The 15,242-nt window shown below is 45.9% G+C and overlaps 1 protein-coding gene across 1 annotated transcript in view; it reads left to right on the forward strand.

Annotated features, from left to right (window-relative positions):
- The window catches only part of LOC146177501 (serine/threonine-protein kinase haspin-like), a 46,058-nt gene that overhangs the window by 14,619 nt on the left and 16,197 nt on the right, over nucleotides 1-15,242 (forward strand). The window contains exons 4-8 of the mRNA XM_084581581.1: nucleotides 1,573-1,635; nucleotides 1,760-1,854; nucleotides 4,471-4,544; nucleotides 10,122-10,350; nucleotides 13,927-14,014. Coding sequence (XP_084437707.1) covers nucleotides 1,573-1,635; nucleotides 1,760-1,854; nucleotides 4,471-4,544; nucleotides 10,122-10,350; nucleotides 13,927-14,014 — 549 coding nt within the window. The remainder of the gene's footprint in view (nucleotides 1-1,572; nucleotides 1,636-1,759; nucleotides 1,855-4,470; nucleotides 4,545-10,121; nucleotides 10,351-13,926; nucleotides 14,015-15,242) is intronic.

Raw genomic sequence — 15,242 nt, forward strand, 5'->3', positions numbered from 1 at the left:
GCCTCCGAGCCGTAGGTGTGGTGAAGTCAGAAAGGGCAATGGGGACAACTGGTTCGCGGCAGCTGCTACTAATGGTAACAATGTGGATCACGTCAGATGTAGCCAATGAAGAGACGCACAGTGTCTCGCGGGAGCTGCAGTTGGTATATTTTATCGTCGCGTTCTGGCATGGCCATCCTTCATTCCTAAAATGGGCTGGTGATGTGCGTAAACCATTAAATGGTGGATATGGCTGATTCTTCTATCGATTCGGAAGCTAAACGTCTGGCTCGACGAGTTGAACAGGAAATGCTAGAGCACCTAAGGCGCGTTTATGTTAGCCGTGTAAACCAGGAGACATTTTTGTCGCCGTCTGCGTGTACAAGAATATGCCTAGACATTCCGAGTTATTGACAAATAGGCTCTATGCAGATGAACAATGTGGTGTTTAAATCTACGAGTTAAATATTTCAAGGCCTCATGACGTGTAACATGTTTCTAGTGTTGGCTGCAAAACGCTTTACAAGCTCCTGCTTTTATGAATGTTACTTCTTATAGATTGTTTGCAATAGGTGAGTGATCGATTCTAATTGTATGTATGTAGTACGTGAAAATACAGCTTCTTACACTCTTAACCTGATTACACATACCAAGGGGAACCTATGTGGAAACAGATTAAGAGTGTACCGTTGTGGTTGTGAAGGGTTGTTAAGGATTTCTGAACGCATCTTGTAATCTCGCGTCAGCATTGTTAAGTCGCTGCCCTGCATTCCAAATCTAGCACAACGGAAAAGGAGTGAATCTGCACGGACGCTATAAATTACTTCCCCTACATTCACCGAAGCTTTTCACTTCCTTCAGACTGATATATTTGAAGGTTCTTGTGCTACACATTTTTATTAGATTCTGCTCATTGCTTTCGCAAAATATCTCTTGCCCTTCCCTGCGTTTTTTATGGTAGAATTTCGCCCATTTTCGTATTGTCCATTGGGACGCAACACAATATTTTCTGTGTTACGCCTAAGTGGGTTTGGCGGATGAATTTAACTTGATCGTACGTAGCCGGCTGCCTGGACGGCAATGAATATTGTTACCTCTGATAAATGGTCCGGGCGGCTCTTAACGGCTACGGTAAAAGCTTGTGCTCAAACAGATGATTGCATTTTTCACCAAAGTACTGTTAACTCACTGGCAGGCTCAGTGTCGAAACTGACCTCTACAGCTTTAATAGGGAGCGGACAAGAATACGTAGTGCGTAGGGTATGCTACAGATGTTTGCTAGCGTCTCACTGCAGTATGGTTTAGTGATAGGAAGATCGTGAAATGCTAGTGCGGATGCCTTATATCTGGTATACAAGTCTGAAGATGAGCGGTTTCGAACGCTTCCACAGTATATGATGGTACAGCGGTACTAAAATATATATTTATAACCATGGAGGCTACGTATCGTACCACAGTGCAAAACATTTTGCTGATCCTGGTGCTAAGCAGCACTCATTGGGCTGTGAACAATTTCTTTTAATTCCTGAAGCGTTTCATTAGAGCTGTGTTTATCATTTCAGTATTATTATTGCATTTTCTCATGTTTTGCAGAAAGCTGAGCGACCTCCACTGTGGTCTCAACAACAAGTGTTTTGGATTCCGGTTAATACGAAGGTGAGCAGCATCCTGTAGCAAAAGAAAAAAAAATGGACAGGAAGGGGGGTAGTCGAGGCAGCTTGACAGAGGCATCATGAGATATCTTATTCTTTTTTGCTTTGTTTTTGTCCCGCCTCACCAGAATCGTGTTCGTGCAAGACACGCTTCCGGAAAACTTCTCCAAAGCATACGATAAATTTGCCCTTTCGCGTCCACGTTGCTATCAGCCGCAGCCTGGTGAGTGGTACTGAGATAGTGAGACATTTTGCATTGAGCTTTGGATGTGCTTTGTTTTATGGACGCTATCTATGACTCGTCGCTCGGAGAGAGCTTCCCAGGATTAGAGATCAGTTTGTCGGGACTAGATGCAGTGTTTTCATCAAACGGCTGATATTTGTGGCTCACACGAAAACGTTTCTTTGCAAATGCTTGTCTGAAGCAGTGTTTTCTTCCACGGTGAAGTGAAACTCATGGCTGCTGAGTATGAGGAATGCTTTGAAATAAGTTGAATGTCTATTGAGATTTCACTGGTGAAGATGTCGTTACTATATCTTCTAGTACCGTTACTGAAGAGACAAGAGTAATACGACGTGCGGTACGGGCACGTGTCAAATGGGATTGGTTCGTTTTCTGTTACGTCATTGTTTAATTTTGAGTGAGAAGCGTTTGCCTATGGGCGCGCACTCAAAACAGCGCGTGGGAAGACGTAGAAAGGAAGCTTGTGTTGCAAGTTCTGCAGAAACGTCAGGTATTCTATATTAACAATTTCACGGCGTTGTTGTCTCAACGCGTTCTAGAGGAACACCAGAGCTCAGAAGTGCGGCGTTCTCGTTACTACGCCGCCTCCCACCTTTCGGCGTGGCACGCCATTTTTCTCTCACTCTTTATTCATTCGTTTTTACCGTAGATTGTCAGTTTTACGTAGTGAAAGACAAGAATGACATCCGGCCTAATTGAAGGGGAAAATAAACGAGGCATTACGAAACATAACCGCTGGCTTCTAGAGTAGAGTGGAGGCAACTACAATGCAATTCTGTTATGTTCAGAGGCCTAGTCAACATGAATAACCGCTGGCGTTGCAAGACGACTGCAGCCCTCGGTAGCGCTGCGGAAGTCTTAACTCTAAGGCTGCCAAAGATGATGCATGTGCTCCGTAATTGAGTAAAGCAAGTACTCCACGGGTACACCGGCGTTTTATCCCCTAGTGATGGTGTCGGTCTTGAGTAGGCCTAACATACGGCTTCGAACTCGCTCTTAGCAGCGTCGGACGCGTTTTGCTGACAGTCTCCCGTTTGTAAATATAGCGGAGACCAAAACCGTGCAAACAGAACCGGTCATCTTGAGATGGCTTTTATGGGAAGCTAAAGGTCAACCTAATTGCAGACCTGCTGCGTAGAATGTAATTAACTGCACACTTTCGTGCTCTTTGTGATCTTAAAGCGACAATTTCGAAGGCTCCGCTCTCTTGAAATTCGACGTTGGCGTTGTGGGCCGAAAATTACAGTCTTGGTTCTGGCAGGACGCAGCTGCAGGCTACATGAAAGTGCACTGATTAGTCCCTTATAGTATTTTGCCATTGTTTCTATTGCGCCAAGGTTTCCGTTTAGGTCGGTGTGTCTCCAGCTTGCGACCAGGTGCATTTCCGAAGCTCTCTACTACCCCGTCCCCCATAGCCTCAGTCGCTTTGTGACGTTAAACCCTATAAGACAGTGCGATGGGGGCTATTTGGTAAGACATTGAAAACAGAACTGCACAAAAAGGAAGGGGTAAGAGAAGAAGAATACTGGACAACGCAGACTAACAACTGCTTTACTGCACCCCTTCCTTCATCACCAAAGCGCATGGGCACGAATAGAAAGCCAACACGCAAAGTCATCTCGTCAGGCCGAGAAATTCCAGCTGCTTGCGGTATAAGTGAATGGAAGCTTTGCTCACAGATTTATCAGGCCATAATCTTGATATTTAAAAGGCTTCAAGAAATTCCCGCTCTTTTCTTTCCCGTGCACAACCGATAGTCTTAGTCTGACCGAAAAGAGGAGTACATTGTTGTTCATCATTCTTGCAGGCCGTACAATGTTCAAATAGATGCTGCCCACATGTCCAATAAATATTGTAGGGCTGCAAGCATGATGGACAATAAAGTAGCTTGATATTATCGGATGTGCGCGGGAAAGATAAGAGCGAAAAGTTCTTGAAGCCTTTGAAATCGCGAGATTAGGGCCTGATAAAAGTTTAAGCGAAGTTTCCATTCACTAATACCGCAAGCAGCTAGAATTTGTCGGGCCGTCGAGATGATTTTGCGTTCTGGCTTGGCGTATTGGTGCGCATGCGCTTTGGCGATGAAGGAAGGAGGAGTTGGTGCAATAAACCAGTTGTTAGTTAGCGCTCGTCTTGTGTTCTTTTTTTCTTGTCCCGTCCTTTTTGCGCAGTTCTGGTTTTAAATTAATCATGTAAACTAAAGCAAGCTAACGCTGAAGTCGCCACGAACTGCCTGTCTTGAATAGTTAAAACATTAGTTAATTGAACATCGGCATTCTGCTTACTATAGTTGAATTAACACCTTTTCCGATGTCTTCCAACACTGGTTATACATGTTTTCCGGACCGGCCATTCTAAAAACTCAAAAAAGCGTATTTTGAGGACTTTATGGCTGACGTCCCTTCAGCATGTGCAGGAGTGGGTGCTTCATTCGCCCTTGTAAAAAAGGGAAGAAAGGAAAAGAGTATTTGCTTCAGAATCGCATTCACTGGTTTCTTTCCTGATTGAGGCTGACGGAGGTGCAGTAAAGCGCACCAGCTGTGTAAACTTATGCTCAACATTCTCATTTTGACGCGTCAAATAACCTTGCTGCAGATACGCGGCCCAAAGATCAGCGATATCTGGTGGTGGAGGCCGACTACTGTGGTCCCAGCGTTCTGCAGTCCAAGGTAATAGAATGCTACTAGCTTTATGCTGCGCAATTTCTTTCAGCGCACTGCTCAGCTGCAGCCGAGACCGTTGACGTCCCGTGCGCTTGTGGCGCGAAGGTTGTCTGAGGAGACAAGTGGCAATTGGTTGTAGTGGAGAGACTTTTATTATGCTATTTTAGCCCTAAAGTGTGAAACCTATCAGTCTGGAGGGCTGGCAGTGTGTAGTAACCGGTAGCTCGTGTCGCTCAGCGACTGCCAAAGCCCACTTCATCAGCTGCTGTTGCACAGCCGGTCCGGAGGTGGACACAGCGATGTCCCATCGCTCAAGGTCGGAGAGTTGCCATTCGGATGTGTGAAGAACAGAAAGTGGTGGAAATCCGCACAGGGGGGCCAGCATAGGGTGCATTCGTGTGAGAACAGTTCCGTGTGGTAGTGAGGGGGCGAGGGAGATATAGGTACATTAATGCAATGACCCCCGCAGTTGTGGCGCAGTGGTTACGGCGCTCGACTACGGGATTGAATCTCGGCTTCGGCGGTCGCTTTTCAATGGAGGCGAAAAGCAAGGCGCCCATGTGCTATATACGATGTCGGTGCACGTTAAAGAACCCCAGGTGGTCGAAATTTTCCGAGTCCTTCACTACGGCGTCTCTCATAGCCTGAGTCGCTTTGGGACGTTAAACCCCATTAAAGCAACCATGAATGCAATGACACCACATTACGTGCTGTTCTTTACCGATATACGTGGGACGGGGGTATTTACCTGAACAATGAAAAGGTGAGGTCTTAACGATAAATTAGGGAAACACGTGATATGCGCCTTAGGGGTATGTCGAGATTGCACCCTGTGGCCGCTGCTTCCACATAGGCAGGTCTAGCGAAGACGCGCAGTTTTCACCGCCTCCGAATGGAGAACGCTAAAGGCGCAGAAAAGCGGCCGCCCAGACGGAGGTTGCGTAGAGTAATCTTAATGTTTTCTTCTTTTTACGAACTCAATTATTTTATATTGTAATCGTTTCAGACACACTCGCGACATTTATTTCGTATCACGTCATGCTTAAATGCGAAAGCACGTCTTGGCTCATAAGTAGCATGGTCAGGATTTGTGAGCAGAGGGTGTTCACACCAACTCTTACGAAAGGAAAAACAATATTGCCACTGCATGGACTTCGAACCCACGCCAAATGAACAGATCAGCTTCCTTGGCCCAGTCTCGAGAACACAAGATCGCGAGGCGTGAGCGACTGCGGCGATAGTGTTGACGCAATACTATCACCTTATTCGATCATTGTACGCGTAAAACTGCAAGAAGCTTTCGCTCGTGCTGTAAATATCGTCTTCATTGAAGTTGTCAATGCAACCAGCTGTCGCGCATTGCACTGGACGTTGTCGTTTTCATGATGTTCCATTTGCGACGCTCCGTCATTTAATCTGGGTAAATACGTCATATACATAGACCATCTGGCCGAGTGCGATCGAGGTCCGCTAGCATAGTGTCGGGCGAATCCACCAGGCAGCGTGTAGGAACTCGCAATGCTTTCGCACTACTGCCCCAAAACAGTCTTAACTGCACCCGTGGAATTTTTAATCATTTTCTTTGTACTCGTGATATCATAGTTAACGTGAGCGTTTTGAGGTGTTTGAAATTCTCTCTCCAGGTTATGTGGTTGTGAAGTCGTGTCCCTGGCCGCCGATAAGAATTCTCGCAACCCAACAGCAACAACGGCAACGCCAAAGTCGGATTTGTTGCGGCATAGAAGCTTTATTCGATCACCTAAAGTGACACAGATGCTCTAAGAAGGCTGTATCTTCGCTGCGCGTATTCGGTTGTCGTTCTTGTGCGAGGCGAATTGGTTCTCTTCGCGCGTTTCCAAGCGTTAAGCTAATTCACCATGGAGTAAACAGATAGCTTTACTCCTGTTATGCAGCACCTGTTTTTATATAAACCTTTCTGCTGCAGGTTTCAACATATCATTGGCTGCTAGAGATGTGAAGCGCAAGTGGTATGACTTCATGGAAGTTCGTTAACCTAAACGAGCTAAGCATCTTTGGCTGTTGACGTTGTCAAATGTGCAGACTTTGGCAAAATAAATGGATAAGCATATATATTTGTTCTTAATAATTACAGTCAATCACAGACACTTGTCATGAGTCGGGAACTAATTTTGGCTCTTCTTCAGCCTTAGCTTGTTCCTGGATATCTATAGTTTATACATTGTGGCGCACAAGGGAGCATCACTTGGCAATTTTCTTATCTTCGATGTCATAAACCTTTTTTCGATGTCATAAACGGCGCTGCCCTTGTAACCACTGTGTCGAAGGGTTGCAGCGCATCAGGATTGTGGGAATCTGCGCCGGCCATAGCTGGTCGTCGGTGTTTATGTAAGCAGCAAAATCACGAATTCGAAGGTACATGTAGGCGATTCTGCCCTGTTCCGACAGCAACCACTCCAGCCGGTTCCGAGCGCCGAACTGCATTGAGTATGCAGCTACTCGCCCGGAAACGTCGCCAGTGTTAGGCATACTCACCTACGACCCGGTCGGTGTTCCTTGCAGATGCTGAGCAGGTTGCTCGACATTACGTGCAGGCCCGACTAGCCAGATGCCGCTCATAATCAATAACTTGGTTCAAATCTACTGTAGAAATATTACAGGAGCAGGCACGCTTGCTTTTATGTGCATGTGCGTGCGTACGGGTGGAGTTGTCGCTTTGAACAGCGTTTACACTTGATTGGCTCTTTAGTTGCTGTTCTGCAGGTACTAGGGAAATTACTACCCTACCAATGTAACCTGCGACTAGTCATATTTTAGCGTTTCATTGCGCTTACATTTTGCTTTTAGAAACCAATTTGAGTATTTGGCTGAACAATGCTACATTAGATACAGAAACATCTAACTTGACAGCTAGTTTGGAAGCATTGAACACTTATCATATTTGTAAAATCCACCGTAGTCTAAATCAGTATGAAATGCCAGCTATCCTCATCGTGAGCATTCGGGCTGAGTACCTGAAATAATAAGCTATGGACATGAGGCGAAAGCGCAATGAAAGTCACTTTGGCCGAAAATGTAGGAAAACATGAAATCATCTTCCAAAACGTTTGGCTACTCATTATTGGCCCAGCAGCTAGCCCCAGCAACATTCAAGTGCTTAGGGTCGTATTTCCAAGTATAAATTTCAACCGCTATTGAAATGGCACGCTTGAATATAGTTGTTGATTCATTCCTGCACGTTGGCCTCGGCGGGGAAGGAGCACTCCTTTGCGGATTTCAGGTCACTTTGCAAGCTTCCTCGTTGCTTTCGCTTAGCTTGCGGCGTCGACGGCGCTGCAGGTCGACGGCGCTGCTCTTCCAGGTGTAAGTCGCGCGGGCTATAAAGGTGATGTAAACTGGTGGGTAATTACGCGAGAACTTCCTGGTCGATAGCATTTGTCCGTTTTACGAGTTAACAGTATGCTCGGTACTTTAAAGTAAAATTACCTGATGAAAAAACGAGTACATAACTCGCACTCGCTGTTAGATGAAGTCTGCACTTGGTTTATGTAGCATGATTATACTAATAGAAAGAATGGCAAATAACCTAGTTTCTGCATTAGGTATTTAGAAATATGTCTATTTCACGAATGAATAGAGGCCCGCCGGGGTGGTGCAGGGGTTAGGGGGCTCGACACTGCTCAAGGATGCGGGACTGTATGCCGGCAGCGGTGGCCGCTTTTCGATTGAGGTGAAAAGCAATGTGCCCGTGTGCTGTGCGATGTCAGTGCACGTTGAAGAACCCAACGTGGTCGAAATTTATGGAGCCCTCTATTACAACGTCTCTCATAGCTTGAGTCGCCTGGGGAAATTGAACCCCATAAACCATCATCCAAATCAAAACACCGGTTAATTCCGGACAGACAAAAAACAGTTTTCAAAGGCGCAACATCGGCCACTGGTGCGAACCGCAGCATGCGGTAGACACTCGCAACAACGGAATACAAATAATAAAGCAGACAGGGATATCAGGGCTTTAATGCGGCATGGTTAAACATGATGCGGCGTGAATAGCGCGATGCGACACTTCCAGTGTTCCGAGCGGCACAAGGGAAACTGCCTCTTGCGTAGTAGCATTCCACAAAAAACAGGCATAACCCCTCCCCGGATGCACTGCTTCAGTCTTTCCACCCTTCGTGTATATATCAGGCGGGCCTGTGCCGCTCGTCGACTGCACAACAGTCCTCGCTGGGCTGCCACAGGCAAAATTCATGTCCCTCGGTTCCGCTGCCTTTATCGGTCGCCCCTGACGTGTTCATGTTCACATGCCACCCCTGCGATAACAGATCGCTCATAAGAAATCACGCTGCTCGTATATGCATCAAGTCAAATGGGAAAGAACGCGCCTAGTTTGAAGCCCTGGGCGCGCTCTTTCCCACAAGTCTTACACGGAAAATACTTCACTGTGGCATGCAACAAAAGGAGACTAGATATCGTCTTAGTCGTATTTGGAGTCGACAGAGTTAAATGGTATGTTTTCTAGAAAATCCGGTCCTGGCGTTTCGGCCTGGCCGTTGGGAGTGAAACATTACCGGTATGACTCTGGCAGGTGGTATTTGTCAGGTGAAATGGCCCAGCACTGATTGGCCGGCGGATTGTGTGACGTCACAAGGCCACATGAAGCGGCCGTCATCTCGGGCTACTCTTTTATGATGGGAGGGTCAAGTGGCAATCAAACCCTCGGCACATTTGGACCTTGAGTCAAGCACACTACTCCTATAGCCACGTTCATAAACCCGAATAAAGCTCTGCCGTGTCGGAATGTCTTCGTCTTACGGGGCAGCTTACGACGATATCCTAACGGGTTTGTGTGACATAATAGAGACGTAGATGAAGGGATAGGGGTTAGGCACGTAAAAGGGTAAATATCGATCGAATATTTATGGGAATCCTCGAAGCTAGAGTAGATTATAATAACGGAGTAATTACTCATCGACATCCACGCAAACGCAACCATACGGCAAGAAAGAAAACTATAACGCTTTTTCAGAAACTTCGTAGTAAAGAAAAATTTACCCTGGCCCGGTGGTCGATCCCGGGACCAGCACCTGTCCAGTGCAGTCAGTGTACCAACTGAGTTATTCAGGACGGCCAGCAGATTGGGTAGTAGGGCGAAAGCGAACCCCAAATCAGGACGAAATTTCAATCGGCTACGGTTTCTGAGAAAGCAGTATAGATTTATTTTCTAGCCATGTGGCTGCGCGTGAGTGGATATCAGTGAGTAATTACTCGCTTATTAAGAGTACGTATAAGCGAACGAGGAGCTACGATGGAAGCAGCACATGGTAGACTGCAATGATGTCGTGTGGTATCCATAACAGTGGAGTTTAAAGGTCCCCCAGTCCTGTTTTTGTTGCAGTATCTCCATTAAAGTTTTTTGCCATGATGACTTTTAAAACTGTTATAGAGTAAACCGTGATGGTTGCAAGTCCGCTACGACTAAAGAGTGGAACGTAAGGGCGTCTACACTACCTACGCTGCATCAATTTCTGAGCGTATATGTACTCTTTCCGGGATCTAAACTTTCGTACAACTGAAACATCATGGGGTGAATGCATTTCGCAGCTGAAACCCGCTCAAGCGCTCAGCATCATCGGCCAAGTGGCCTGCAGTCTGGCCGTTGCGGAGCGGGAGCTGCAGTTCGAGCACCGGAACCTGCACGAGGAGAACATCCGGGTGCTTCCGTCTACCAAAAAGAACCACCACTTCCTCATCGACGGCCGCACATGCTGTGTCAAGGGGGCAGGCATAAAAGTGACCATCTTTGACGACAACTTCGGCCGGATGACGTGTAGTGAGTTTCAACGCCAACTGTCTCGTTTTTATGATTAGCCGATCGACAAGGCACCAAAATCACACTGTTTGTTATCGGATTTAAGTTATATGGAAAAAGGTGCAGGCTGAAGTTATCATTGTTTCCTTGGTTTCGCTTCGTGCTGCTCTCTGAGCATCGATATAAACTTCGAAAGGGCGATCTTTTAGAACGCTGCTCTAAGCAGGCAGTGACAAGAAACAAAACATGCTTGTCGTTTTCAGAATAACTGTGGTATAGAAGGATAAATGGAAGGCTTTTTCAAAGTAAAATATTTTCTTTGTTCAGTGTATGCACGGTACTGTATTGTGCGGCATTGTATTGTGTAAAAATCAGCGCCAATATTTGGAATATGGGGAACAGGGCTCGAGGCAAAGCCCCATTAGTGGTCTATACCGCACAAAGACTGCAGCGAGGTCTGATTGGAGGCGCAATCCAGAGACTTTAGTACTCAGCACCAATGACCGCGCCTCTCGCCACTGCTGAGGAACTCGGCTGGTCGCGTTCCTGAGAAACCAGCCGTGAGGGCTGAAAAGCTCGTTAGCGGGCAGATGAAACGCATTAATCGTTTAGGGTTTTGCAACGCTTAAGAGATCGAATTATATAAATGCTGAGGGCTATGCATTTCCAAATTTAAGCCCTCGTCTTGACAGAGCATGCCTCCTGAGGCACGCTTCGGGCATTGCAAGGACTAGCAAGAGCATTCTGAAGTACCAATGGCCGTGGCTGCACTGCTGTTACTGCTGCTACGCAATTTACAGCTGTGACAGAATTTGGCGCCACCTTCGATAATGAAAACGCAGCTTATAGCACAAATTAAAGCCTTCTGTGGGCCAGGAGTGCATACGCAGACTCAAAATGCTGCGGTGTTAGAAACTTTTCTGTTGATTTTGGGCACAGAATAAATAACTCCAGGTGGAATAACCTTACCAGGAGCGTCTCTGTGCGGCCGCACTCAACGAGGTACGTCCAGTGAATGATCGGATTCGGCCTGTCGTTTTCGCAATTTCTCAGGCGCAAACAGTTCACGAGGCGTCTCATGATGATCATCCATGAGGACGGCTGCGTTTAAATTGTCGAGAGATGTTGCTATCCGTTGGCACGGCCTAAGAAAATTTAATCTGCATTCAAACGGCATTTGAAGATCCCTTGTATGTTTCCGGTTTCCGCATCAACAGATAATGCGGAATCGAAAGATCGCAATGAGCTGTCTGGCCTATATCACTCATGGAAGCATCTGCCAGAGCACATGCGCATGCCCCCTAGCTCGGGCCAAGATGGCGCTCCGTCTCAACAGAGCAACTCCATGGCTCCAATGTAGCTGCGGTTGAGTGACGTCATGGTTATCACGTGTCTAAGCAGAGGCGAGCGCGCGGGTATTTCGGTTTCGGCGACGGCGGCTGAGGGATGTGATAGCTACCACATCGTTCCTTCTAGATTCAAGGACAATCACGGCGCATACAGCAAAGAAGCTATGGAAGGGAGTAGTAAAAGCTTTCGCTTTTAAGACAGGAAGGTTGGGATGGCGCTAGTATTCGACTGAAGGTTCATTCAAACAGTACGACAATGTTAGAAAGACAGTATAGACATTTGACGTTAATAGGTACCGCGTCCCTCAGCGCACCTATAACACTGCAAGAAGCTAAGATCAAGATACTAGAGAGTGTTTGTTAGCGAACACGGCCACATGATTGAATCACGTCAGCGTGTGCATATCACCTGCAGTTTGAATAAATCTTATTTGAAAATCAGCGCATGTCCAGTGTTCCTGCCAATGGTGTTTGTTTTAGGCACTATGACGAAAGAGCAAAGCCAAATGGCTCTGTTCTACTTTGCGAGTTGCCGTAATTGGCTTGCTCGCGTTTTCGTGCTTTTAAAAGCAAAGCTAAGGGTGCTTTTTCCGCAATATTTGCCCATTTTTATGAATAGAACATTTTCGCGGCGGAGAAAAACTGCCTCGAACCTTTGCGCACAGCGCCACTCCTCCTCTCTGGTATGTGGGGAAGCGGTGGTAGCAGCAGGGGAACCGTGACACTTTTCCACAGGAAGGGTCTAGAATGGCCGAAAAGCCTCTAAGCTGCTCAGCTGATATTAGCAGGCGCCATTTTTACAATTTTTATTTTGTTCAGCCGTGCTTTTTTACATAACCTACCCCTGTCTTTTCTTATTTTCGCCAATTTCTTTCATTCTCCTGCCTGTTCGTTTCATTTCGACTCTCCGCCGCTCAGCTGCGCTAACATGTGTCATTACAAGAAAATGGTTTCTTTACTGTGTTTTGCGAATTAGCATGAAATTAACAGCCGAAAACAGAGGTTGGCAGAAGATAAGATTATCAGCAGTGATATCCATAGTTGTTCGTGTACACTATTCCAATATTCCACTTGCAACACTTTCATTCACGCGAAAATTAGCGGCCTCTGAATTTCAAGCCCAAACTCAAATTGTTTCGCCTTGGTAGCCTTTCGCGCGAGTTCCGAACGCTGTGTTTGTGAAAAAAGGGGCGGGCAAAACTGAACAACAGTGCAACAAGCGGTCGGTGTGTTAAAAGCGGATGATTACTCTTCGCGCAAAAATTTATGTGCCGTCTGGCGAAAACGAAAAGAACTATTTCGGAGCAGCCCGCTGAGATTTAAGAATATATGAAAGAACATGCATGTTCCGCTTGAAGGCAAGATGCCCGATATATATTTTTGTCAACTTCTTATTGAGTGAAGCAGCGCTGCAATACTTTTTTTTTTTCTGAAAACATGCACCTCTCAAGTTTTTCTGCAGATAATAAATGTGAATTTGGTGATGGGAACGACAGTCATTCTTTAAAATAAGCAATCCTGCGACAAGAAATGGGATATGAAATAATCGTTCTTGACAGAAAGTTTCACTGATGTCTTTATGAGTCGTTATTCCATAAGGATCTATAGTTCTTTTCCAGTATCCTATGGCCGGTAGGCGTCAACATGGCGGCAGTATAGGACGAACGCAGCTAGCGGCCAGTCGAAAACTGCCCTGCATTGCGTGTTTCACTGCCCACGTGGCGAGTGGTGCACCACCCTGTCTGCCCCATAAAAGTTACGAACTTTATAATGTCTCATCAGGCTTGTAGTCCTCGGTCGACCCCTATCAGGCTAACAAATTGCGGACACTGAGGGATAATGGCTTGACTGCTGCTGAACGCCTTTCTTTCCTTCAGGTGCTTTCAAAACGCAAACCATTCTGTGCGAAAGCTCCGAAATGCCGCTTTACACTACTTGTCTCTGTTCCGCGGATACCCCGCACATGCCGGCATGGCGGGTGCTCTGAACTGGGCCGCTAGATGGCACCACCTAAACAAAATGGCAGCACACATGATACAGCGGCCTATACTGCAAAGGTGGCACAGAATACTTGGTGGGTCTAATAATGGCTGGTTATTTCTACGGCTTAATCACAAGAAGCTGATTTTGCGCAGTCGAAATACATTCCTTTTATGTTCTGGTTTTTACATTTTGTAAGGTGTTCAGGGAATGGGTGTTTTTTTTCTGTTTTCTTTCTCTCGACAAGAACAATTTTTCTTCCTTGCAGACAACCAGATCATCATCCGCATGAGGAACTACAACTGCGTGTACAAAGAAAAAACAGCCATCTACCTCACAATGGAAAGGATAATCAAGTAAGCCTGCCTAGGTAGAAGACACACTATAGAAATGAATAGTAAACTCGCCTGATTGAAGCGTTTCCTCCCCGCCTCACGAGCCAAGTTATTTCATCATAAAGCGATGTGTTACTGTTCATTAACTGCGACGGTATTAGTGAAGTCAGACAAGCATACTGAAGGTCAACCCTGGAACCTTTATTACAAGGTTGTTTTATAATGTGAGCTCTTAAGGAGACACGTGTTTTTATTCGCGTCGTCATGCTACACTTTAGATGTCCCGTGACGGGTACGAGCGGAAAAGTGTATCAAACACAGGACTACAGTGAACTAGAATACTATCAGTATCCTGCGGTACTACTGCACGAAACATGCGAATAAGATTTGCCGCCAGTTCGGCAGGCCATACTGCTTGCTAAGCTGTTGCTTGGAAACTGAACTGTATTCAGTGGCGCATTTTTCTTTTAGCGACATTGCCTGAGATTTGTGATAGCAGATACAAGATGGCTGTTACGTTCTGCGGCCAAAGACCGGCAGTTTACGCTTTGAAAACCAGGCTGATTCGCAGAGAAAAAAAGTCGGTGCTTTATTACCAGCTTGGAAATGTATCAAGTAAAAGAAAGGAGAGGAATAATGAAAGAGGGCATCATCGACATCGAGGCATGCGCGGAGATGTCGAAAGGTATAAAAAGGTAAAAGGAAACGCTTTAGGCTAAACACGTGACAAGCGATCAGCAGGTGTGATGTGGAGGAAGCCCACAATCATGAGGCTTTTTGACTGAGCTTATTTAGTAGACAGAAACGCATTAAATGCGCTTTTGGCAACTTCATTGTACTCTGCGCTTATTGGAACCCTACGCATAGTATAATCATGGTGGCATCTAAAAGTATTTTCATGTAATGTGGCAAGTGATTTTCAGACAGTTTTCTGAGCCATTCGTAGCCTTTCTCAGTCCTCTGTAACCTTCATGAGTCATGCATGGCCGTTATTTTAAGCAAACACCGTTATATCACATTATTTTTTTATATTCGAGTGTTCCGTTAATATCTGTCTTTGAGTACATTCAAGTGTTGTCGTTACATACTACTTTTATATCGAAATTCACCTTTATATTCATGTCTCCACTATATACTCACATAACCATTTCCTTACTTTTACTGCGACTTCACGCCGTAGAAGGTGGCTAAAGGTTGTATACACACGGCAGACAGTTTTCGCGTCTACAGCACTCCAAATGCTTTGCAT

Source organism: Amblyomma maculatum, chromosome 10 (assembly GCF_055883805.1).
Source record: "Amblyomma maculatum isolate TAMU_Amacu chromosome 10, ASM5588380v1, whole genome shotgun sequence".
In the NCBI taxonomy this organism is placed as follows: Eukaryota; Metazoa; Arthropoda; class Arachnida; order Ixodida; family Ixodidae; genus Amblyomma; species Amblyomma maculatum.